Source organism: Puntigrus tetrazona, chromosome 2, assembly GCF_018831695.1.
Source record: "Puntigrus tetrazona isolate hp1 chromosome 2, ASM1883169v1, whole genome shotgun sequence".
NCBI classification, from domain to species: domain Eukaryota; kingdom Metazoa; phylum Chordata; class Actinopteri; order Cypriniformes; family Cyprinidae; genus Puntigrus; species Puntigrus tetrazona.
In genome coordinates this window covers 18,162,221-18,183,996 of record NC_056700.1, presented here as the reverse complement: position 1 = coordinate 18,183,996, position 21,776 = coordinate 18,162,221, and the positions used below count along the sequence as shown (strand labels likewise).

Sequence of the window (21,776 nt, the reverse complement as noted above, 5' to 3'; positions counted from 1 at the left end):
AGCAACTACTTTAGTTTATGTTACGGACATTCAATTATATTCATGCGCGTCTGTGGGTTCGGTATGTTTTAGCGCGCTAGTCACTAAGATTAGCCTCCTGACTGAGGGCTTTGCTGTGGTCTAAAAATACCCGCTTTAACATCTGATGGTCTTTCTGGCTGGAGGAGCGAAGATAGGTCTTGACCTTGCACGAAATCGAGCTCTTTTCTTCTCCCCAGAAGCAGGAAGAGGATGAATGGGAGGGAAGATGATATGATGAGGGTCTATACAGCTGCACCGCCGCGTGTCTTATTATAGATGATGCTGACAGACTCAGAAAATGCGCGCTGAAATTGTGCTCTTAAAATGACAATTGGTGGAATAAAGAGAACTGACAAAACTCTGAAGATGTTTGTGTTCGTTCGGAAAATGCAGAAGACACATTAGAACAGCGAACGGGCATATCTTTGTGTTCACATTTTATTTTCTTTCACCATAAATAGTTTACAATGAAAAATACATAATAGCTACACTTACAAATGGCTATTTAACACAGCATTACTGTTGTTAATAGGCAGAAATGTTCACTTTTTCACTTTAGAGTACTTGTGGTTCAAGGCACATCAGTCGAGAACTTGTTTCTTAAAAACCTGTTTACACACCACTCCACAGACTCGCATTTCCTGAAAAATAATAAAAAAAAAACCGTACAGATTATACAGATTTATATCGCACAACAATATCAACTACGTGAACGTGGAATATGCGAGTATTACGTTACCATGCGAATGGCAATGTAACAGTTTTTAGTTAACAGTCATTTACACAGTTTAAACGCAAAATGTTGAGAAAGGAGTTTGAGGTTGAGGCCGTTGTATAATGAAATGGATTTCAGTGTATACACCTTTTAAATACCCTTGTTATTGTAATGCGTGACTGCTGCTGTAATAATGTTATCTCATTAATTACACTGTTGACTACACCAACAACAAGCGGCAGCCAAGTGTGAACTTTCATAATACAACAGAGCATGGCCTAATATGAACCGTGTCCTTATGCAAACTTACCACATGTAACTCATCCCCTTTTACCCACTGAGTCCAGCCCCTTCCCTCCTTTTCTCCTTTCTGTACACACACCAGTTTGTCTCCATCCCAGTTTATAGTGGTCTACAAAACAAGGAAAAACACATGCTGGTGAGAAAGCCGAAGCTGGTATTGACTTGCAGTAGACACAGAGAATAGAGAATAAATTGTGTAGGCCTTTTTTCCTTCCATTTTTGAATGTGCAAGGATTCCGTTGTCAGTCATCTCTAATACATTTTAGCTGTTATTAGTAGCCTATTATTTAAATTTGGTTTGTAGCCCAAATGTAATGTATGCATAACATGAAATAGCTTACTTCTGCGTTGACAAAGTGTGAATACTAGCAAATAACTAAGTAAATAAAAAAGAAAGGACAACATTTAACGCTACCCGATGTGCTTATAAATAGTACGCCAAATAAAAATGAAAACTCGATTTATAGATGCGCAAAAATCGACTTTAGTAGCTATATGTTATATTTACAAAAAAATAGTAGATTGAATTAAGCAACATTTTGACGTAGAAAGTCCAAAATGGTATTTTCTCTGGCCAGTTCTTTTTTGAAACGACTTTGAAAATAACATTACTGTGTATGCGAGTTGACCTAAAGTTCCCTAGCACCAGGTGTTTGAGGCATTAACCCAAAACCCTTGTGGATTTAAGATTCAATAGGTCATTGTATGTAAATCTCAATCTAATCCTACTTACTGACTCATCCACCACAGTAACCTCAGAAAAGCAGTTCAGATTACTTTTGCATTAAAAAAAAAAAAAGCATTTCCGATATTTTTGCTTCGTTGTACTTTAAGCTGTACCTTTATAAATAAGGAGGTCACTTACCATACATTTCCTATCATCTACACCAACCAAATCCTCCTCAAACTCCTTTCCAACATCAAACTCCATATGGTAGTTCCTAAAGGTGGTGAGAGTCTTGATATTAAAATGATCACCATTCTGAACAATCTCCTTATCAAAGATGAGATAGCTGGCAATTTTTCTGATGACAACATTCACATCTGTAAGTTGAATACATATAAAATTGGTCAACCATAGCCGTATATGGCACATGAACCAATTTGTTTTCTTCACACAGAATCAGGTCTGCCAAAGGTATTAAAAATGCATCTCTTGAGTACAAATACAGACATGTATTTCTCTTACTCTGACTGTTTACAACAGAACACATTCTGTAACATCTCACATACCTCGTTCAGCATAGAAAATGAAATAAAGCAGTATAATAAATGAATAAATGTCAAATAAAGCATCAGCCTACCTAGTGCTTCCATGTATTCATCAAAGTTTTCATTACTGGTCATTTTCCAGTATCCATTCATGTCTACAGGAGACATATTTGCTTCGTTTGTCCTCTGCACTGATGTTTTTACATCAAGGTACAGCGTGGAATCTCAAATCACAGGGCACGTTGTAATCCTAAAGCCAATTAGGGCCTTTGGATTATCACAAAGAGCATTTACACATGTGGTAGAACTTCTGCTGTGGATTTTTTTTAGGTTTTTGGGAGCTCTGTCCTTTGGAGTGAATTTCAATGCGTGATGCATCTCATGAACTCATGTCAGTCAAAGCACGTGAACAGACAGATGTGTCAGTTTGTAATTGTTTTGACTCTCAATCTGTCAGCGGCACAACAATCAGTCAAAGCAACAATCACAATGCTGTCAACCATGCTTTCATTTATGCTTACAGAATCCAGATAGAGAGACGGAGGAAGAGAGAGAGAGAGAGAAGAAAAAGAGTTGCTCCTTGCACAAACAGGAGGTGAAGACCTGTCAGTAATGAGGCCAGGCTTGAGATGTTTTCCTGACTATAAATTACTCCGAAGTGTTTATAGTGAAATGTGAAAAGATACAGAACTGCGTGATGAGCTATTCTTGAGATGTTTACTTTTTGGATCATGGCCCATTCCATCTTCTACAAACCAAAAGAGAGCTCATTTGCCAATCAAACCAGTAAACCAAACAGGGGTATAGGGTGAAATAATACTACATTTTAAAGTTACCGTTTGCAATCATTTGTAATTTATAACATGTATGTAATTTATTAATGTTTTGGCCTGAATTTTCAAAAGCCATAGTGTCATGTGATTCTTCAGAAATGCAGAAATTATATTAATAATAACATATATTTAATGTACTTCATATTTTCTGAAAAAACAGTGATGTATATTGTTTTAATGTACTTTGATGAATAGAAAGTTCAAAAACATTTTTTAAATACAAATCTGTTGTTTTTCTGACACTTTAGATCAATTATGTGCTTGCTGAAGAATTATATGAAAAATTATACATTTATTCTTTCGTCTTTTTCTTCTTCTTCCAAAAATCAATCAACCAATCAATCAATCAACCAATCAATCAATCAATCAATCAAAAACAGTACTGACTTTAATTTTATTTTAATGGTAGTTTATTTGAACAAATATTTAAGTAATAAATCACCTAAAAATAAAGATAAAAAAAATGTAATTTGTAATGTAATGCAATTTTGTTTGTGATTAAAATAGAGAAAGGCCTACCATATTCTATGGACTAATACCAAACCATTTTTTCTGAACTCACATACTCTATACTCATGTCCTAGTTTCTCACTGGCCTGTTTTATAGCACACTGGAAGGAGCATTCAATATAAAGTCTGACTCATAAATATACGCAAAGTGCTGGAACAGTTGTGACAGAATAAAGTGTAGCCTTTGGGCATTCTAATCTTCTGAACATCAAACGCTGGAAATGGTCCTTGTTCTTCTTGACATATTTCTATGCTACTTATCTTGTCTTCCATGCTTAACAATAGAGTCCAAATACAGAATTTCTCTGATCACAAGAATGAAGATCAAATACAATGACATTGTATAACCTCCTACCCACTCGCCCCCTTTTCTGGCAGCTGCATCTCAGTGGGTGACAGATTTATAATATTGTTTATGCACTATGCCAATTATTACTTCAAAACTGTTTCCAAAGTTATAATGAACAGAGAAGTGCAATAATTCACCCCACTGTATAATTAAGTTCCATTGATTTAGGTTTACACTTTTAGTAGGCTAATTAATCTTGTGTAGGAAACATTTGTGTAGACTCTCCCCACGGATTCGTCTAAAACATGGGAGTTTAACAAATATGGTACACTATCATGTAAAAGGTTAGGGTCAGTAATTTTTTTGTTTGATTGTTTTAAGAAATGAATACTTTAATTTAAAAGACACAATATATTGATCAAAAGTGATCAATTGTATGTTACAAAAGATTTATATTTCAAACTAATGCTGTTTTTATATTACATTATTACATATTTTATATTAAAAAGTTAATATTAAGAAATGTTTCTTGAGCTCCACATCAGCAGTTATTTTAAACTGTAGCCTATTAATATAATATAATATAATAGTTCAGAATAACATATATGTATATATATATATATATATATATATATATATATATATATATATATATATATATATATATATATATATATATATATATATGTATGTATGTATATGGAGAAGCATTTGGCCCCCAGTGTGTCCTCTTTGTTGAATCCGCCCCCTTTAGGAAAAGTTTAGACACCCCTGCTTTAAAGGTTCTTGGGTTTTCTTGGCATTAATTCCTGTTCTGTTTAGTTCATTCTTGTCAGTCGTCCTATTAAAATGTTCTGGATAATTGGCTCACTATTTAGTCTTGAGTTCAATATTCCCTGTGCACAACTTGATATTTGAATATATATATATATATATATATATATATATATATATATATATATATATATATATATATATATATGCTCCAATAATAATAATTTTGATGGGGATGTAAAAGTCTGTAAAGAGGCCTACCTTTTTAACGTATTAATAATTATAACATAGATTGACTTTATGTCCATTAATACATTTGTATTGTATAAATAAAAGCACAAAACTGCTTATGTCAAAAATATTTGTAATTCAACCTATATTTCAGAACTCCCTCACATTACATTCAATTGGCCTTTATGTCTACATGAATAATGTAAGATTATGCATAAATACCCAACATTTCCGCCACAGTTCCACATTGTAAATGTTGGTGGTATGTGGATTAAAAAGTAATCTTTTGTATTGTTGTCACACAACGTTTCTCCTATTTTCCTCTTCAGTGTTGTTGAGAATGTCTTTAAACTACTTTAAATCAGTGCGGAATCTGCGGTTTGTATGGAAACCTCTGCTCCAAACTCAAACGCTTCTCAAAGCGCTGTTTAGTCGTCGCGTGATCGCAAAATCATTTTTCCTGAGCTTGCGCGGTTCACGTGAGTTACGCACTTCCGCTTTCGAACCGTTCGGATATTCTCGTGCGCGAAAGAAATGAAAACGGATATGAGTTTTAAAATAGTTTTTACTATTATTGTTTTATTTAATTTTTTTTTTTTACCTATTCGTCTGGTCTTAAATTTTGTGGCTGCCATCTTGTGGTGACATTGTGAAACTGCATATTTTCCAAAATAATACGTTGCGGGCCATGTATAATATATTATGCTGCGGGCCACTTACAATTCATCCACAGGCCATAGTTCGGACACCCCTGCTTTAAAGTATTACACCTGATCCTGCAGTGTGAGTGCTTATGGATGTATCAATCTCTTTTTTTAGTAGTTGAAGGTGGTCTCTCACTCCTGTCTCAGTAGGTCACAGATCTCTCTTATCGTTACTCTGCCCTCTCCCCTCATTTTGAATAAACAGTTGAGTATAAAAGCTTTGATCCACCTCCTCACTGGACCTGACAACGCTCCTGACATCCAGAGCTCATAAGCGCAACCATGCCTGTGGATTTCACTGGAAAATGGGAGCTGGAGTCGAGCGAAAACCTTGAAAATTACCTCAAAGCGCTGGGTAAGCTTGATATGTTGTCTGTTGTTCAGAGTAGAAATAGATTGTTTTATTAAACAGCTGTACGTGATATAGTTTTTATCATGGAAATGACCACGCCAAGTTACAAATATTTACTCTCATAGAAATTAACTTTGCCATCCGCAAGATTGCAGCAAACCTTACTCCAATAAAGACCTTTATCCAGGATGAGGACAACTTTGTAATTACTACGCAGAGCACCTTCAAGAGCTATGAGCTTAGCTTCACTGTTGGAGTTGAGAAGGAAGAGTTTACTAAAGGATTTGACAACAGGATGCTAAAGGTGAACTATACATATATTTAATAGCTGTGATCCTCTTCTAATGACAATGTTATGTAACCTGTAGTTACCTCAGCGTTGGCCTGTTGGCCATGATCTCAGTAAGTTTGTTCAGTGATGAACCCACAGTAAAACAAATAGAGAACGGGCTTCAACTTTTGCCCAGAGGGACAAAATTCTTTCTAATTTTCTAATACTGTATTTCTAATACTGTAGCTCTCATAAATTATAAAATGAGTTGGTTTTGATTAAACATTTTGTAAAAACAGAGCACATTTTGAAGTGTATATGTATGTATATATATATATATATATATATATATATATATATATATATATATATATATATATATATATATATATATATATATATATATTTTTTTTTTTTTTTTTTTTTTACATCTACAGACTCTGGTGACCTGGGAAGGGGACAAATTGGTGGCCATCCAGAAAGGTGAGAAAGCCAACCGGGGATGGAAACACTGGATAGAAGATGACAAGCTTTATTTGGTGAGCATTCAGTCATTCTATGGGAAATATTAATACTGCTGATAAAGGTTAGAATTTTTAGAAACATATTTTTATGTTTCAATGGAACATTACTGATAAAAGTATTACATCTAATTAATTTCTTTCACTTTTTTCTGCTTTGCTGTGTGCTTTGACCTAATGATCATTTCACAGGAGCTGACATGTGAGGACGCTGTGTGCCAGCAAGTGTACAAAAGAAAAGACTGATTTGTCATGTGATTCAGTTCATGTTGTTCTACTATCATGTCTGTCAAAATCAGGCTGTGTGTTAACCTGATTAACACTTTCAACACTTCTGTGGGAAATTGTATTTCCTTGCGTCTAAATAAAGATATGAATGTTATAGCTCATCGTTTCCCGTGAATGTAACTCAGTCAAACTTGTGAACTTGTGAACAGTTTTCTCTCTACCTTTCTCACATGCAGTTTCAAACCACACATTAAAAAAAAAAATAATTGGCATACGTTATTTTCTTTGGTAACTTGGAGACAACACACTATGCTGTAGAGCTATCAACAAAGTTATTTTTACCATAATGAGCTAAAAATCGTTTCACATACATTGGAGGACTATTTAAAGATCCACGTATCTAAACAAATAAACTTGTTAATTATTTGACTTCATTATAATAGGTATTATCTAACTAGTACTTTAATTATAACAGGCTTAATAAATCGTTCTTTCGAAGATACAATGTAGAAAACAAGCAATTGGAAAACAATTGGGTATGTACTCTTGACTGAAGACTATAGCCAATCGAGATGTAGCTATATAGCATGTAACAGGTTCCTTATGACGACTAGCCCTGATCTCCTGTTAGGCTACGTTTTATACGTAATATTTATCATATCTGAATATCTTAAACATTAACACTGTATTTTGAAACGTTATTCATCATAAATACATTAAAGCTGCCATTTTTGGCTTTACACGAAAGGGTTAAGCTCAAACTCACCGCAAGCGTCCCTCAAAAGCCGAGTTTGACCGACATTACCCGAAAGACTCCGAAGCCGTCCGAGTGTCACGTCAACGCTTCCGACGTCAAGCGCACGGGCTTTGAGGAAGTTCCACGTCACAGTTGCCTGCCGTGCACGAAACTGCAGCCTAAAAAACACATCAGACTCTCGGTGGACGATATAAAATACTGCAGGTGAAGGAGACCAAAACCAGTAAACGCAAAGATGGTAAGTGTGACATCGGTATTTGTGTTATTGGCAATATTAGACCTGGTTCTGAGATAGCGAGGAAAAATACGCTTTGAGTAGCGTTAGCTTGCGATGTTAGCCTCAAAGGCCCTTGCAATGGCCACATAGACAACTCATCATTCAGTCAGTTGACTGAAATATTTATTCATTTGTAGTCTTACTTTTTATAGTTGATACGTTTATTTAAATCCTTATACTTAAATATATTATAACTTCATTGCTCAATGAAATGTTGTTATGAAGGGAAATAGTATGTTCTAGCTATCAGCTGATATGACTTTAACATGAAGTACTTGTTAATAAGCACTGTAAAAATGTTCTTGTACAAATATATTATGTACAGTAAAATGGTACGTCAGTTTCTGACATCATATGGAAGAGGCTTGATTTGTTGTCATTTTGTTGCTTATTAACTGTGCTGAAAAGTTAGCTGCTGTTACAAAATCGGACTTTTAACTCACCGGGTGTTGAATATAATTTTTTTTACTTGTGGAGAAAAACAGTCATCGTTGAATGTCACTGCTTTCTGCTGCTGTCAACCAAGATCAACTTGTGCGCAATAGCAATTTTGATTCTTCTTTTCTAGCCTCTGAGGCTGGACATCAAGCGCAAACTCACGGCTCGATCTGACCGTGTCAAAAGCGTAGACCTTCACCCGTCCGAGCCATGGATGCTGGCCAGTCTGTACAATGGAAGTGTCTGTGTGTGGAACCATGAAACACAGGTGACTGGCAGACCTTATGTTTCTTTTAGCATTTTCAGTATATTACCATCTTAACATTAGGGATACGGCAGTGTGTTTTGCAAGTTTATCTAATGTCTAATATTGTTCTTTCACAGACTCTGGTTAAGACTTTTGAGGTCTGTGACCTTCCAGTAAGAGCCGCCAAGTTTGTTGCCAGGAAAAATTGGGTCATTACTGGTGCTGTAAGTATTAACATGAAGAATAATGTAAATATTTTATATACTGTATTTGTGTTTATTTATATATTCACAATAAATATACGCAAAAGTACACATACATGTATAATGTAAAAAAATTTTTGTATGCGATTGATCACATTTAATCGTTTGACAACACTAGTAATAATATATAATAGATGTATAATAATAGATAAATATGGAACTTTTGATACATTTCCTGCCTTTTTTGTAGGATGACATGCAAATTCGGGTTTTCAACTATAACACACTAGAGCGAGTACATATGTTTGAGGCCCATTCAGATTACATTCGCTGCATCGCTGTTCATCCCACCCAGCCCTACATCCTCACAAGCAGTGGTATGTATAGATTAATATTTGTATTAATATTGCACATGTATATATGCATAGATAAATGTGCATTACATTTTACACCACCATTGGTTGGGTCAGTAAGATTATTTTTAAAGAAAATATTATTTTAATTCATTCAGGTTGCATTAAATTGATAAAAGTTTATCAACGTTTATATGTAAATGTTTTTGGTTTAATACTCATCGGATCTGGGTATGTTTAGATGACATGTTGATAAAGCTCTGGGACTGGGAGAAGAAGTGGTCCTGCAGTCAGGTGTTTGAGGGCCACACACACTACGTCATGCAGATTGTCATCAACCCCAAAGACAACAACCAGTTTGCAAGTGCTTCACTGGACAGAACCATAAAGGTATGTCTGAACACTGACCTGGATAGAGCAAATTTCACTCTGGCTTCTGACATTTCACATTTGATTCCCTCTGTGTGCTTTGTTTCAGGTTTGGCAACTGGGCTCTTCTTCTCCTAACTTCACTCTGGAGGGCCATGATAAGGGAGTGAACTGCATTGATTATTACAGCGGAGGAGATAAACCCTACCTCATATCTGGAGCTGATGACAGACTGGTCAAGATTTGGGACTATCAGGTATGATGTTGAAAATATTGATCTGCCTAATGCGGCAAGTCACTGACGGCCAGTTATTTAATTTTGTTCTGTATACCTTTCTCTCTTTAGAATAAGACATGTGTTCAGACGCTCGAGGGGCATGCTCAGAATGTTTCCTGTGTAAACTTCCACCCAGAGCTGCCAATCATCATTACCGGATCAGAGGACGGTGAGTTGTGACATGATAAAATGTCATAGGTCTTTTAATGGTTACTTTTTGTAAAACTACACTACCTCGTTCCTGACGCAAATGTAACTTGTTTTGATGTTTAGGCACGGTTCGTATCTGGCACTCCAGCACTTATCGTCTAGAGAGCACCCTGAACTATGGCATGGAGCGAGTGTGGTGCGTGTCTGGCTTGCGCGGCTCCAACAGTGTGGCATTGGGCTATGATGAAGGCAGCATCATTATCAAGGTACTAAAAATAATTTAAAAGTAACACCGTGCTGTTCCGTGTCAGTGGTGTGACAGATTGGCTGAACCTCTGGGCTGGTAATTGGAAAGTTCAGTCCCAGCTACGAGAGCCATCATGTTGCTCCAGGGCCAGGGCTGTCAGCAGGTGGTCGGAAGAGGGTAGAGGATAGATAATGTTAAAGAAGACCTATATTTCAAATAAATGCTGTTCCTTTGAGCTTTCTATTCAAAGTATAGATATTACATTTTAAATGGCACTTCTATCAACTTAAATTAACATGAACTACTTATTTGAATAGCTTTTATATAATTTTATCTCATGCGAATAGTTCTCTGTAAGTTAACCGCTTGTTATTTGTGCTTTAGCTCGGTCGTGAGGAGCCAGCCATGTCCATGGACACCAATGGAAAAATAATTTGGGCCAAGCACTCAGAGATTCAGCAGGCTAACCTCAAAGCTATGGGAGATGCTGAGATCAAGGACGGTGAGAGGCTGCCACTGGCAGTGAAAGACATGGGCAGCTGTGAGATCTACCCTCAAACCATCCAGCACAATCCTAATGGAAGGTAAGAACACCACATCTATTAATGGTTGAACAGATTTTAGTTGTTCTGTGAGCATACGGCTCGAGCCCCGCAGTTTGGCACACACAAGTTCCACATAATGATTGTGAAATTTAACCATTTGTACAGACACACATAAACACAAAATTGTGACAAAATACCAATCTCAACACTAATACTGGTAAAAGCATTTGGTTACTGCTGAGGAAGAAATTGAATGTGTATCATTTAAGATCCGTGCAACAGGTCTTAAAGGGACAGCCGCTTAATAATACCTTGTGCTGTCATTATGTCCATCAAACAACAAAAAATTGTTTAATTTATACTTATATAAAATGAAAGTATACTAAGCATTTTTTTTTTTATATATACACATTATTAAATTTTTGTACCTGAGTACTGCCAACTGTGTTTTATATGAACCGAACCATGAAATTTGTGATGAACCACTAACATCTATTGAACCACTAACATCTATTTTTTTTAATGCCGCTCATTTACATATCACCTGATTTTTGCCGCAGTTTGTTTTAATTTTGCATTGTGCTTAGGTTTGTGGTGGTGTGTGGAGATGGAGAGTACATAATCTACACGGCCATGGCTCTGAGAAATAAGAGCTTCGGATCTGCACAGGAGTTTGTCTGGGCTCATGATTCATCTGAGTAAGTACTCTACTAGCACATAGAAGATGGCTGTAGGAGACGACTGTCAAAAACGCTTAATAATGATGTTGCTTGTTTTAATTTAAGGTATGCTATTCGGGAAAGCAGCAGTGTGGTGAAGATCTTCAAAAATTTTAAGGAGAAAAAATCTTTTAAGCCAGACTTTGGAGCAGAAGGTAAACTGAATCTGTATCAAGGGCAATAGTAATCTCTATATTCACAACTTTGTATGCAAATGTAAGAAGCACATCAAAAATGTACTTGCTCATAGCATATTGCATACTGTTACATTTTATGCTGAATGTAGGAAAATTGCTATTATTTTATAGGTTTATGTACATGTGTTTGCAGGTATCTATGGTGGCTTCCTGCTGGGTGTCCGATCAGTGAATGGCTTGGCTTTCTATGACTGGGAGAACACAGAGCTGATTCGCCGCATTGAAATCCAGCCCAAACATGTGAGTCATCTGCTCCAGTCCTGCATTTTTATTTGTCTGCATGATTGGGACATTTTTAGTCTGTCTGGACCAATTGCATCTTGCATCTATTTGCAGATTTTCTGGTCAGACTCCGGTGAGCTGGTGTGCATTGCCACAGAGGAGTCTTTCTTCATCCTGCGCTATCTGTCAGAGAAGGTGGCCGCATCACAGGAGTCAAATGAGGGGGTTACAGAAGATGGTATTGAAGATGCTTTTGAGGTAGGTGTACATCAGTGTTAAAAACAATCATGTTTAACCAGATGAAGAAAAAATGTTTCAGAGGAAGTGTAAGCTGTTACAATGAATACAATTATAATTAGAAAAATAAACATTTCCTTTTCTTTTTGTTCTTAATTATTCCTGTAATTGCCAAAAATCCCAATAAATAATTAATTAAATAAGTAAATTGTTCTACAACAATCATTCATAGTACAGCCAAGATTTATATTAAAATCGATTCAGTCAGTTTTGATTTAATATTGACTTAATAGATTGGTTTGAGCTTTTGATCATGTGTGTTTGTGTGTGCAGGTCCTGGGAGAGATACAGGAAGTGGTAAAGACTGGTCTGTGGGTGGGAGACTGTTTCATTTACACCAGCTCTGTCAACAGACTCAACTACTTTGTTGGAGGAGAGATTGTCACAATTGCTCACCTGGACAGGTACAGTTAAAGTTGATGGTTTTGGAAGTATTAGTCCACACACTACCATTACAAACTTTTTTTTTTTTTTTTTTTTTGACTATTAGACATCAGTTTTACATTTATTCTTCAAAAATTTGTCTAATATGCTGATTTGCTGTTTAAAAACATATTATTATTGTCAATGTTGAAAATAGCTGTGCTTAATATTTGTGGATTTGTTTGAAAAATACAAAATTAAAAGACGGTATTCACTTTATCAATTTATTGCACCCTTGCTGAATAATTATTTTCTTTTTACTGAACCCAACGTGTAAACAATAGTGTAGATACATGAAAACATCTATTTATAATTTTGAAGTCTAACGGTGAGTTATTTTCCTTAGAACCATGTACCTTCTGGGATACATTCCTAAAGACGACCGTCTTTACCTGGGTGATAAGGAGCTGAACATAGTGAGTTACTCTCTTCTGGTGTCTGTCTTGGAGTACCAAACAGCCGTCATGCGCAGAGACTTTGGAATGGCAGACAAAGTGCTGCCTACCATCCCGAAAGAACAGAGGACTAGAGTTGCCCACTTCTTGGAAAAACAGGTAAGACTTTAAATGTTTGCCTGTAAGTGATGGTTTCCATAATGTAAGGTAAAAAAAATAGTTTTTGCTCTGCTAAAATAATAGGCATCTTAGATTAACCCATGTGCTTGTTCAAACATTTAAAAACAATATGAAATACAAGGTATAATATCAAAGTGCTTTTGAAGATCAATGCAATTGTTTGTCAAGAAAAGCTTGATTGGCTCCCAAATGTGCAGTAAGTCAAAATGCTATTCTGTACATATTCTGTGATATCTGAAGGATCTCTTGTTTGTGTGCCTGCAGGGTTTCAAGCAGCAGGCTCTGGCCGTGTCCACTGATCCAGAGCACCGGTTCGAGCTGGCGCTTCAGTTAGGAGAGCTGAAAATTGCTTATCAGCTAGCAGTCGAAGCTGAGGTTTGTGATTGTCAAGCACTCTAGTTGCGGCCAAGCTCAGTTTACATTTATTGAAATAAGACACTGCTTCTGACACCTTTCTTATGTTGCTGCTTTTCTTTTGTAGTCTGAGCAGAAGTGGAAGCAGTTGGCAGAGTTGGCCATCAGTAAGTGCCAGTTTGGTTTGGCACAGGAGTGCCTCCATCATGCCCAGGACTATGGAGGACTGCTGCTGCTGGCCACTGCATCTGGCAACGCTGCTATGGTTGCCAAGCTTGCAGAGGGGGCAGAGCGTGACGGCAAAAACAATGTTGCCTTCATGACCTACTTCCTGCAGGGAAAGTAAGCATCAAACGGAAGAAAAAAAAAACTTTGTCAGCTGAAATAAAAATAGAAAAATGTTGACTACAGATGTTTTACTCTTGTGGATTTTAATTTTGTAGTCTACTAGTAATTCCTACACTGCTGGAGGATGTCGTGTTTCAGTCACACATTGTTATTTTTAAATATAGTTGCTTTTTTTTTTTTGATTTCTGTTTTTTTTTTGTTTATCTTGTCAGACTGGACAACTGTTTGGAGCTTCTAATCAAGACAAATCGTCTACCAGAAGCAGCTTTTCTTGCCCGCACATATCTGCCCAGCCAAGTATCCAGGTCTGTGTTTATTGCCACAGCAAAGTGTTTGTTGAAATAGTATGAATAAAAAATAGTATGTAGAATATAAAACCTTTCTGTTCAGTTTACAATCAGCGTACACTGTAAGATTCTGTATCCCCACAGCACTGTACACTTTACCTTCGGTTTCCAGTTTCACAAAGCTAAAATGAGTCTCTTTTTGACTGTTATTTGATCAAACTCTAAATTCAAATGTTTTTTTTCTTTACCTTTACAAACCTGCATGTCTGGGTTTGTTCACAGGGTGGTGAAGCTTTGGAGAGAGAGTTTGTCTAAAGTGAATCAGAAAGCAGCAGAGTCTCTGGCAGATCCCACAGAGTATGAGAACTTGTTCCCAGGCCTAAGAGAAGCTTTTGTAGCAGAACAGTACCTGAGAGAGAGCTGCCTCGGCCAAACCAGACCTGCGTCTGACTACCCATTGGTCACGGTAAGAAAACTTTAGATTTTTACTGTTAAGGTATTTTATTATTTTTTTATGTACCATTCTTATTCATTTTGGTCAATTTATTAGTTTGAAGGTTTTTTATATTTATATTTAGCTTTTTTTATATTTTGGTTGTATTAATTGTATTACTGCTTTTTTTCAGTATCTAATTTTCATTTAAGCATATTATTATTTAAAAAAAAAAAAAAATATATATATATATATATATATATATATATATATATATATATATATATATATATATATATATATATATATATGATATTAGTATGTATAAAATAATGTTTAAATAATACTCTTATATATGTAAACTAATCTAATTATTTTTTTCAGCTTTTTAATTAACAAAAAAAATTTAACAGTTTTAAATAACTGCAGACAACACTGTCCTCAAATCTCTTTACTGTGTACTTGAATGGGATCCAAGCAGTACAAACAGTAGTAATGCTAATATTTAAAAACTGATTATCACTGCTCTGTTACACTAGTATATTTATTTAGTTTATTTTTTTTAAATCCGTTTTATTTCTGTATAATGCACCTTTTTAATTAAAGTGACTGTGTAGCCAATGTTTTTTTCCCTTCTCGTTTTTATTTCTGTAGCCCAATGAAGAAAGAAATGTTCTCGAGGAGGCCACCGGTTATGAACCCAAAGGAATTATCCCCACTCCCACGCAGGTGTGTGTCTGTTTATCAGGCACTTATTTTGTTGATGGTAGTAAATTTATAGCCCATTTTACCAGAACAACAGTGTGGTCTAAGAAGCTGGTCTAATATGTCTTACTATGCATGAACTAATCGATTGGCCTGTGTATGTTCAGCAGGTGAAGGATGCAGAGGAGGCCCCAGAGGAAGTAGATGTTTTGGCCTCGGTGTCGGCAGGCGTCTCGGCTCCAGTAGTTGCAGCAGTGCCTACTATTAGTCATGCAGAATCCCAGCCTGCTCAGACCGTTGAGGAGAAGACACACAAAGAGCCTCCCATGACAACAGCAGCAGAACAGAAGGTATATGATCAAAATATAGTAAAAAAAAAACATTTTAATAACAGGCTTGATGTAACCTTACACTGTGATTTATGTTCAGGTTATCGATGATCTGGAGGATGATTTGGATAACATGGAGCTTGATGACATTGACACCACAGACGTCAATCTGGATGACGACTTCTTAGACGACTAAACCCTCAGCAGTGAAAGCATTGAGTTTATTTAAGTGACCAAACCTTTTTTATTTGTTCCTGTTAGACCTGCAGAACTGAAGTCTATGGTGAACCGGGCTGAATATAAATGTCTTTTAGGGCGTAACACCAATGGAAAGACAAGTGCTTTATTGATGGTGTTTTTTTTTTTTTTTTTTTGTACTTCATTCTGGACCTTCAATTTACATTTTACCCGTGCATCAAGGTTTTTTGTTGATTCTTGTGTGTTCAACCATGATAAATCATGGTGTCATTATTCATAATAAAGATAATACTCTACTACATTGATTTCTCCTGTCATGATATTGTTTTTTATATATATACATTTTTTTTTTTTTAATTAAATATAGAATCCTTTTAATGAAAGAAAATATTAAGAGAATTCACTTTAAAAAAGGGAGATTCATATGGTTTTATTTTATTTTGAAATAAGTAGGCCTCTAAATAAAATATGTGAAATGTCCTTTGTAAAATTAACAACTGATACATTTTTCAGACTTTAAAAAGGGGAGATGTTCTTTATTCATGGGCACTCATAACCTGGTACCACATTACCAGACTTTTAATAAAATAAATTTTACTCTGGTAAAATGGCCAAATACTTCTTGTGCCTTTTTAAACTTTTTAACCTTTTAACACACAAATAATATAAAAATAACTATCAGAACAATTAAAATTTTTTGTTTAGTTAAAATTTATTTTCTCTGCATAATTAACTTTTGTCTTTAATCTCGAACAATGGAATTTTTTCCCCTCAGCTGACATGATTTAACAATACTGTGAAGTTACTTCAATTATACTTTATTGTACAATATACTGTACAAAGAATCCATACAGCTCCAATGTACCTTTATTAACTTTAATTTTACAAAGCAAAAGACCCATCATTGGTTTCTCTCAGTTCTTTATCACATGCTGCTGCTATTCTGGCACAATTGGATGGAGTTTCAAAGCACTTCATGTTTTACTGCAGATGAAAGAATCTGCAAGCAGTGTTATGATCTGTAGTAATGATCCTTCTGCATTTCTGTCAGACAGTGGCCCAAACAAAAAACAGTGTCATTATTTACTTGCTGTCTTGTGTTGCCCCATGCGCATCTGACCCTTTTCTTGATGTTTACTAAAATGTTTGTGCTGATAGTTTGTTCAATAAAATTGGTACAAAGTTAGAGATATTTCATTAAATAGCATCCTGACCATTAGATGGCGCTAATGCTCCTAATTGGTTATTATTTGTCAGTTCAACTCATTTAGGAAACAAGAGAGGAAGAACAAAGCAGTCACATTTTACCAATTTTCAAAACAACTATGTGATAAAACGTGATTGATTGTCTGTTAACCTCTGTGACAATATGGCTGCCACCTTGCCCCTTCCCGTCACAGATTATGTCTGCTATCTGTGCACTTCCTATTTAAAAGACTTTGTTGTTCTAAGATGTTGCCACAGCTTGTGCAAAAACTGTCTACAAAGCTACTGGGAGCTCAACAAGTCCCTGGAGTGTCCTGTTTGTTTGAGTGAGACGCACTGTTCTGTCCTTCTACATCATTTAAGTATTTCTCGCTTCACCTCAGGGGGTAAATCCTCTCCAGACAGCAACTTCAAAACATTCCATTTGGGTAATGCAGAAAGTGAACTGGTAAGTGAGTTGCCTTACACTTCAATAAGAGAAAACTACTTTTTTTTTTACTTTGTGAAATATAGCTGTCTAAGGGATCTGCTGTGATGCAGGTCAAATTATATGCAAAGTCAAATTAAGGTGCTTTCTAGATACTTTCAACCTCCAAGCCTTCTAGTATGTTTGCGTTCCTTACCTCTGACACAGAGGTGTTGTAAGGCATACTGAAGGATCCAAGGATCCTCAAATGCAAACTATGTGTTTTGTGTTTCACTTTCTTTTAGATTAATTTATTCTTCATTTGTTCAGTTGCTTAAGCATAAGCATTTATCATTTTATTATTCCAATTAATCATATTCCAGGGGTGTCAAACTCAATTCCCAGAGGGCCACAGCCCTGCAGAGTTTAGCTCTAACCCTAATTAAACACACCTGATCCAGCTAATCATGTCCTTCAGGGTTATTTTCAAAAATACTTGGTTTGTGTGTTCAAGCAGGGTTGGAAGTAAACTCTGCAGGGCTGTGGAGTTTAACAGTCCTGATATAATATGAGTAGGAGAGAAATGGAAACTCAAGGTGGGATGCTGTTTGGTTAAAAATGTTTGCCAATGCAAAACAAGTAAATGTCTATACTAACACCAACAGCAGTCAGTAGAGAAGGACTTTTCAGTGGTGATGAGCACTGTTGCCAGCACTAAAACAGAAGAGGACACCAGTACCATGGTCAAAATGTTGATGGAGGTCAAATATGAACCAACAGAAAACATAGAAGACCTTATATATGGAAATACAATAGAGGACATTGCCTCTGTGAAGGTAAGATGTCAAAAGTGTCAGCACATGTACATCTTCCAAGTAGGGAACACTTCTCAAAACATGCTCTTTTTTTTTTTCAAGCGGAAGCAGATGAATGAAACCAGGTGAGTGATCAGCTCATTAAAATGCAAAGACCAGTGATGTCTTGTTAGTAGATAAATGCTTTGAAATAATAAATGTGAACTTGTCAACTTCTAAATGTCTTATGCTTGCTTAGTCACCTAGTCACCTTCCTTTGCCTCTGACCTATAAACCTTTGATTTATACATGATTTACTGCTTCTAGGGATGAGGAACTGATGCTACCTGACACAGTTTCTGCGCCCAGTTCCATCTTAAAGGAACCCAATGAATTTAGAAATAATTCTCAACCACCTCCCACTACTAGTAAATCATTAAGGTCGAACCTTTGTCTAAAATGCGGTAAGAGTTTTAAAAGAAAATCTGACCTTAGAAGCCATGAGAAGACTCACTCCTTAAAGAAGTCACACCGGTGCTTTATCTGTGGAAAGGGTTATGCTGGTAAACATGAGCTCTCAATGCACATGAGGCTACACACTGGCGAGAAGCTGTTAGGCTGTTCTTATTGCACAAAGAAGTTCATCAGGGAGAGCGGACTAAAGTCCCACTTGAGGAGTCACACTGGAGAGAAGCCTTTCTTTTGCTCACAATGTGGGAAAAGCTTTTCTCGAAGAAGTACCCTAAATACTCACCTTCGGTTGCATGTAGGTGCCTTGCCCCACCAGTGTGATCATTGTGGGAAGCTTTTCAACACAGCGGCGGCTATGAGAGTCCACAGGGCAACCCATACAGGAGAAAGACCCTTTCCGTGCCCGCAATGTGACAAGAAGTTCATTAATAAAGTTAACTTGGATGTTCACCTGGGTAGTCATGCAGGGAAGAGGCCGTTCAGCTGTTCTGTGTGTGGGAAGAGTTTCTTGAGGAAGCAAGAACTCAAAACCCATCAAACCATTCACCAAGACAACCGTCCCTTTCATTGCACAGACTGCGAGAGCAGCTTCAAAAGGATGAGCCACCTCACATCGCACATAAAAATCCATTCCTCCGAGACCCCTTACAAATGCACATACTGCAGCAGATCCTTCAAGCATCCCAATAGTCTCAAAATGCATGAGCGTGTTCACACTGGAGAGAAACCCTACTCTTGTGAACACTGTGGGAAAAGGTTCCCTTCTTCAGGTGATCGAACTAGACACCTGGCTGTACACTCTGAGGTGAAATCCTACAAGTGCCCGAAATGTGACAAAAGCTTTCGCTTCAGGAACAGTATGAGGTCCCACCAGGTCACACACACTGGGGAAAGACCATTCCATTGCAATAAGTGTTCCAGGAGCTTCGTTAGGCTGGCAAATCTCAAAGCTCACAAGGTGGTGCACACCGACGAAAGACGTTACAGCTGTTCTCAATGCGGTGTGTCCTTCAAGTCCTCCTCTACTCTCAAGAGCCACCTCATAATCCATTCCAGCAAGACTCTGTTCGACTGCACCACCTGTGGCAAAACCTTCACTCGTCAAGACACCTTCAAAAGGCATCAAGACATTCACGCAGGGATCAAAGTCCACAAGTGTTCAGAGTGTGGAAAATGTCTGAGCTCAGCGAGCGGCCTGAAGCTGCACATGCAGGGTCATTCGGGGAAGAAGAAAATGTACAAATGTGATGAATGCAAAAAGAACTTCAGTTCCAAGTCTTACCTCCTGAAGCACCGGAAGACTGCACACACTGACGAGAAGCCGTTTATGTGTTTCAAGTGTGGGGAGAGCTTTAATACAGACGGGAAACTGTTTACTCACCAAGTACATCATTCAGGACAGATGGATCATGTTTGCTCCCATTGTGAGAAGAAGTTTGCAAGGAAAGAGACACTAAGACGACATGAGAAGATGCACTCTGAGAAGAAGCCTCACCAGTGCTCGGAGTGTGGGAAGGGATTCACAAGGAGCGACCATCTAAAACAGCATCAGAGAACTCACAACAAGAGAAATTAAATTGAAGTAATGTTTTCTTTTTGATTTCTGCCAATTTTGTTAATTTCTTTCATTAGCTATTATATGTTAGTGAAAGGAGTCATTGCTGAATTGATGTAGCCAGTTACTATGCACAGCATTGCTTTAATTAGCATTTTCCTTTGCTACAGAATTATCTTACTTTTGTCCAGGCATTTAAGTAATGAGATTGAGGATTAAAAGAGTATTGGACCCCCTCTTGAGTTCATTTTGAATAGCATTTATACTATTTATCGCTCCACCAGATGGCAGTCTATGCTTTGAGACAGAAGTCAATGAATCGTGATACTAAAAAGGTGCTTGAAAACCCAACATTGCAGTATTGAAACATACAAGTATTTCAATGTGAAGTGAAAGAGATTGTGCTTTTGTTTCTGTGTCTCAAGAATATTATGGATGTTTTGTTTTGTCAATAAAGTCATTTATACACTGATGTGGTGCATTTCTCTTTTCAAACTTAAATATCTCTGAAATGACAGTCCACTTTTAAAACAACCCCTTTTTTGTGTTTTGGTTGACACTTTCCCCATTTCATGAGTAGATGATAGATATATATAACGGCAGTTAAATGTAACAATAGTCCACATGTCTCAAAATGAAATTGGATTCTGATGCAAATGGCATATATCAGCTAGAGGCGAGGACCAGCTCTGGGATTTAAATATACTAACACTTTATCTGAAGCTGCTGTCTTTGCATTAACTCGCTCTTGTACTTAAAGGGTACAATAATACAATGAATCATGAAGAAAAATCATATGGATTTTCATTGGTCGATGTCCAAATCGGATATTTGATTGGATATTTCTGGCCTTTCGACTTTACGCATATTTTTTTAATCTATTTTTTTTCAAAAGGGCAAATAACACCATTGTTGTTGCATAACACCAATTCTAAATTCAACATTTGGTGCTTTAATCTTTTAAAGAGGTCACTTGATTTACAATTCAAAGCAGCACAGGTACCTAAGAAATGTCTTAAAAGGTGCTGTGCTATAAATAGTCTGAAATTACATATTTTTTATGATAATGATCGTGTTCAGAAAAGACTCTCTAGTGAGTTCATCACCCAGGCACTTGAGCTTTCCATTTTGTGTCCATTTCTCCATATTTCTTACATTTTTTTTTAACCAATCAAGTGTTTGTACACGTATTCCCATTTGTCGGATGTTTGCAGACTCCAGCAAATTCATTCCCTGTTGAACAAATAAACATAGTAAGAAATTCTAAGTCTGGTCAGGGGAGAGTCACACTCTGTCTCCCTGACAACAGTCGCTAAGCAACTAACATTTGTCATCCCTTTTCTTCCTTACCTCATGTCCCGTTTCCAACCATCTGCCTTTAGAGTGAAGCCGTCAAACCCTTTCAAATACAAATACAGTTCCTCACCTCG

At 36.7% G+C, this 21,776-nt stretch overlaps 4 protein-coding genes across 5 annotated transcripts; 3 read left to right on the top strand and 1 right to left on the bottom strand.

The window, feature by feature from the left end:
• Window positions 1-443: 443 nt before the first annotated feature.
• rbp1.2 (retinol binding protein 1, cellular, tandem duplicate 2) lies at window positions 444-3,421 on the bottom strand. The gene is made up of 4 exons (XM_043259980.1): window positions 2,344-3,421; window positions 1,905-2,083; window positions 1,047-1,148; window positions 444-662 (listed from the first exon to the last, which is right to left on the bottom strand). Exons 1-4 carry the CDS (start codon window positions 2,417-2,419, stop codon window positions 603-605), a joined length of 417 nt encoding a protein of 138 aa, XP_043115915.1. The 5' UTR covers window positions 2,420-3,421; the 3' UTR covers window positions 444-602.
• Window positions 3,422-5,786: 2,365 nt separating this feature from the next.
• rbp2b (retinol binding protein 2b, cellular) lies at window positions 5,787-7,120 on the top strand. Its single transcript, XM_043259979.1, has 4 exons — window positions 5,787-5,947; window positions 6,070-6,248; window positions 6,653-6,754; window positions 6,929-7,120. The coding sequence occupies exons 1-4, from the start codon at window positions 5,875-5,877 to the stop codon at window positions 6,980-6,982; spliced, it is 408 nt and encodes a 135-aa protein (XP_043115914.1). The 5' UTR covers window positions 5,787-5,874; the 3' UTR covers window positions 6,983-7,120.
• A 686-nt stretch (window positions 7,121-7,806) lies between these two features.
• Window positions 7,807-16,215, top strand: copb2 (COPI coat complex subunit beta 2). Of its 2 annotated transcripts, none has more exons than XM_043259974.1 (22): window positions 7,807-7,959; window positions 8,567-8,704; window positions 8,821-8,907; window positions 9,137-9,263; window positions 9,481-9,629; window positions 9,718-9,864; window positions 9,955-10,054; window positions 10,159-10,301; window positions 10,667-10,866; window positions 11,415-11,525; window positions 11,613-11,701; window positions 11,877-11,983; window positions 12,080-12,223; window positions 12,536-12,666; window positions 13,032-13,239; window positions 13,525-13,635; window positions 13,742-13,956; window positions 14,175-14,267; window positions 14,532-14,715; window positions 15,337-15,411; window positions 15,558-15,737; window positions 15,817-16,215. In XM_043259974.1, the coding sequence occupies exons 1-22, from the start codon at window positions 7,957-7,959 to the stop codon at window positions 15,910-15,912; spliced, it is 2,838 nt and encodes a 945-aa protein (XP_043115909.1). In that variant the 5' UTR covers window positions 7,807-7,956; the 3' UTR covers window positions 15,913-16,215. The 2 variants fall into 2 exon arrangements, with proteins under 2 accessions (XP_043115909.1, XP_043115908.1); XM_043259973.1 differs by having other exon boundaries at window positions 15,555-15,737.
• A 539-nt stretch (window positions 16,216-16,754) lies between these two features.
• Window positions 16,755-20,818, top strand: si:ch211-119o8.6 (uncharacterized protein LOC556659 homolog). Its single transcript, XM_043255462.1, has 4 exons — window positions 16,755-17,568; window positions 18,192-18,362; window positions 18,444-18,466; window positions 18,648-20,818. Exons 1-4 carry the CDS (start codon window positions 17,284-17,286, stop codon window positions 20,365-20,367), a joined length of 2,199 nt encoding a protein of 732 aa, XP_043111397.1. The 5' UTR covers window positions 16,755-17,283; the 3' UTR covers window positions 20,368-20,818.
• Window positions 20,819-21,776: the final 958 nt, after the last annotated feature.

Excerpts from the sequence above, each read along its gene's own strand:
- rbp1.2 (XM_043259980.1), bottom strand. The coding sequence starts at position 2,419 with ATGTCTCCTGTAGACATGAATGGATACTGGAAAATGACCAGTAATGAA. Across the intron at positions 1,149-1,904 it reads TAGATGATAGGAAATGTATG|ACCACTATAAACTGGGATGG; the intron begins GTAAGTGACCTC and ends CTTGTTTTGTAG. Across the intron at positions 663-1,046 it reads AAGGGGATGAGTTACATGTG|GAAATGCGAGTCTGTGGAGT; the intron begins GTAAGTTTGCAT and ends ATTATTTTTCAG.
- rbp2b (XM_043259979.1), top strand. The coding sequence starts at position 5,875 with ATGCCTGTGGATTTCACTGGAAAATGGGAGCTGGAGTCGAGCGAAAAC. Across the intron at positions 5,948-6,069 it reads AAATTACCTCAAAGCGCTGG|AAATTAACTTTGCCATCCGC; the intron begins GTAAGCTTGATA and ends TTACTCTCATAG. Across the intron at positions 6,755-6,928 it reads AAGATGACAAGCTTTATTTG|GAGCTGACATGTGAGGACGC; the intron begins GTGAGCATTCAG and ends ATCATTTCACAG.
- copb2 (XM_043259973.1), top strand. Across the intron at positions 11,984-12,079 it reads TTGAAATCCAGCCCAAACAT|ATTTTCTGGTCAGACTCCGG; the intron begins GTGAGTCATCTG and ends ATCTATTTGCAG. Across the intron at positions 13,636-13,741 it reads AGCTAGCAGTCGAAGCTGAG|TCTGAGCAGAAGTGGAAGCA; the intron begins GTTTGTGATTGT and ends TTTCTTTTGTAG.
- si:ch211-119o8.6 (XM_043255462.1), top strand. The coding sequence starts at position 17,284 with ATGGCTGCCACCTTGCCCCTTCCCGTCACAGATTATGTCTGCTATCTG. Across the intron at positions 17,569-18,191 it reads GTAATGCAGAAAGTGAACTG|CAGTCAGTAGAGAAGGACTT; the intron begins GTAAGTGAGTTG and ends TAACACCAACAG. Across the intron at positions 18,363-18,443 it reads AGGACATTGCCTCTGTGAAG|CGGAAGCAGATGAATGAAAC; the intron begins GTAAGATGTCAA and ends TTTTTTTTCAAG.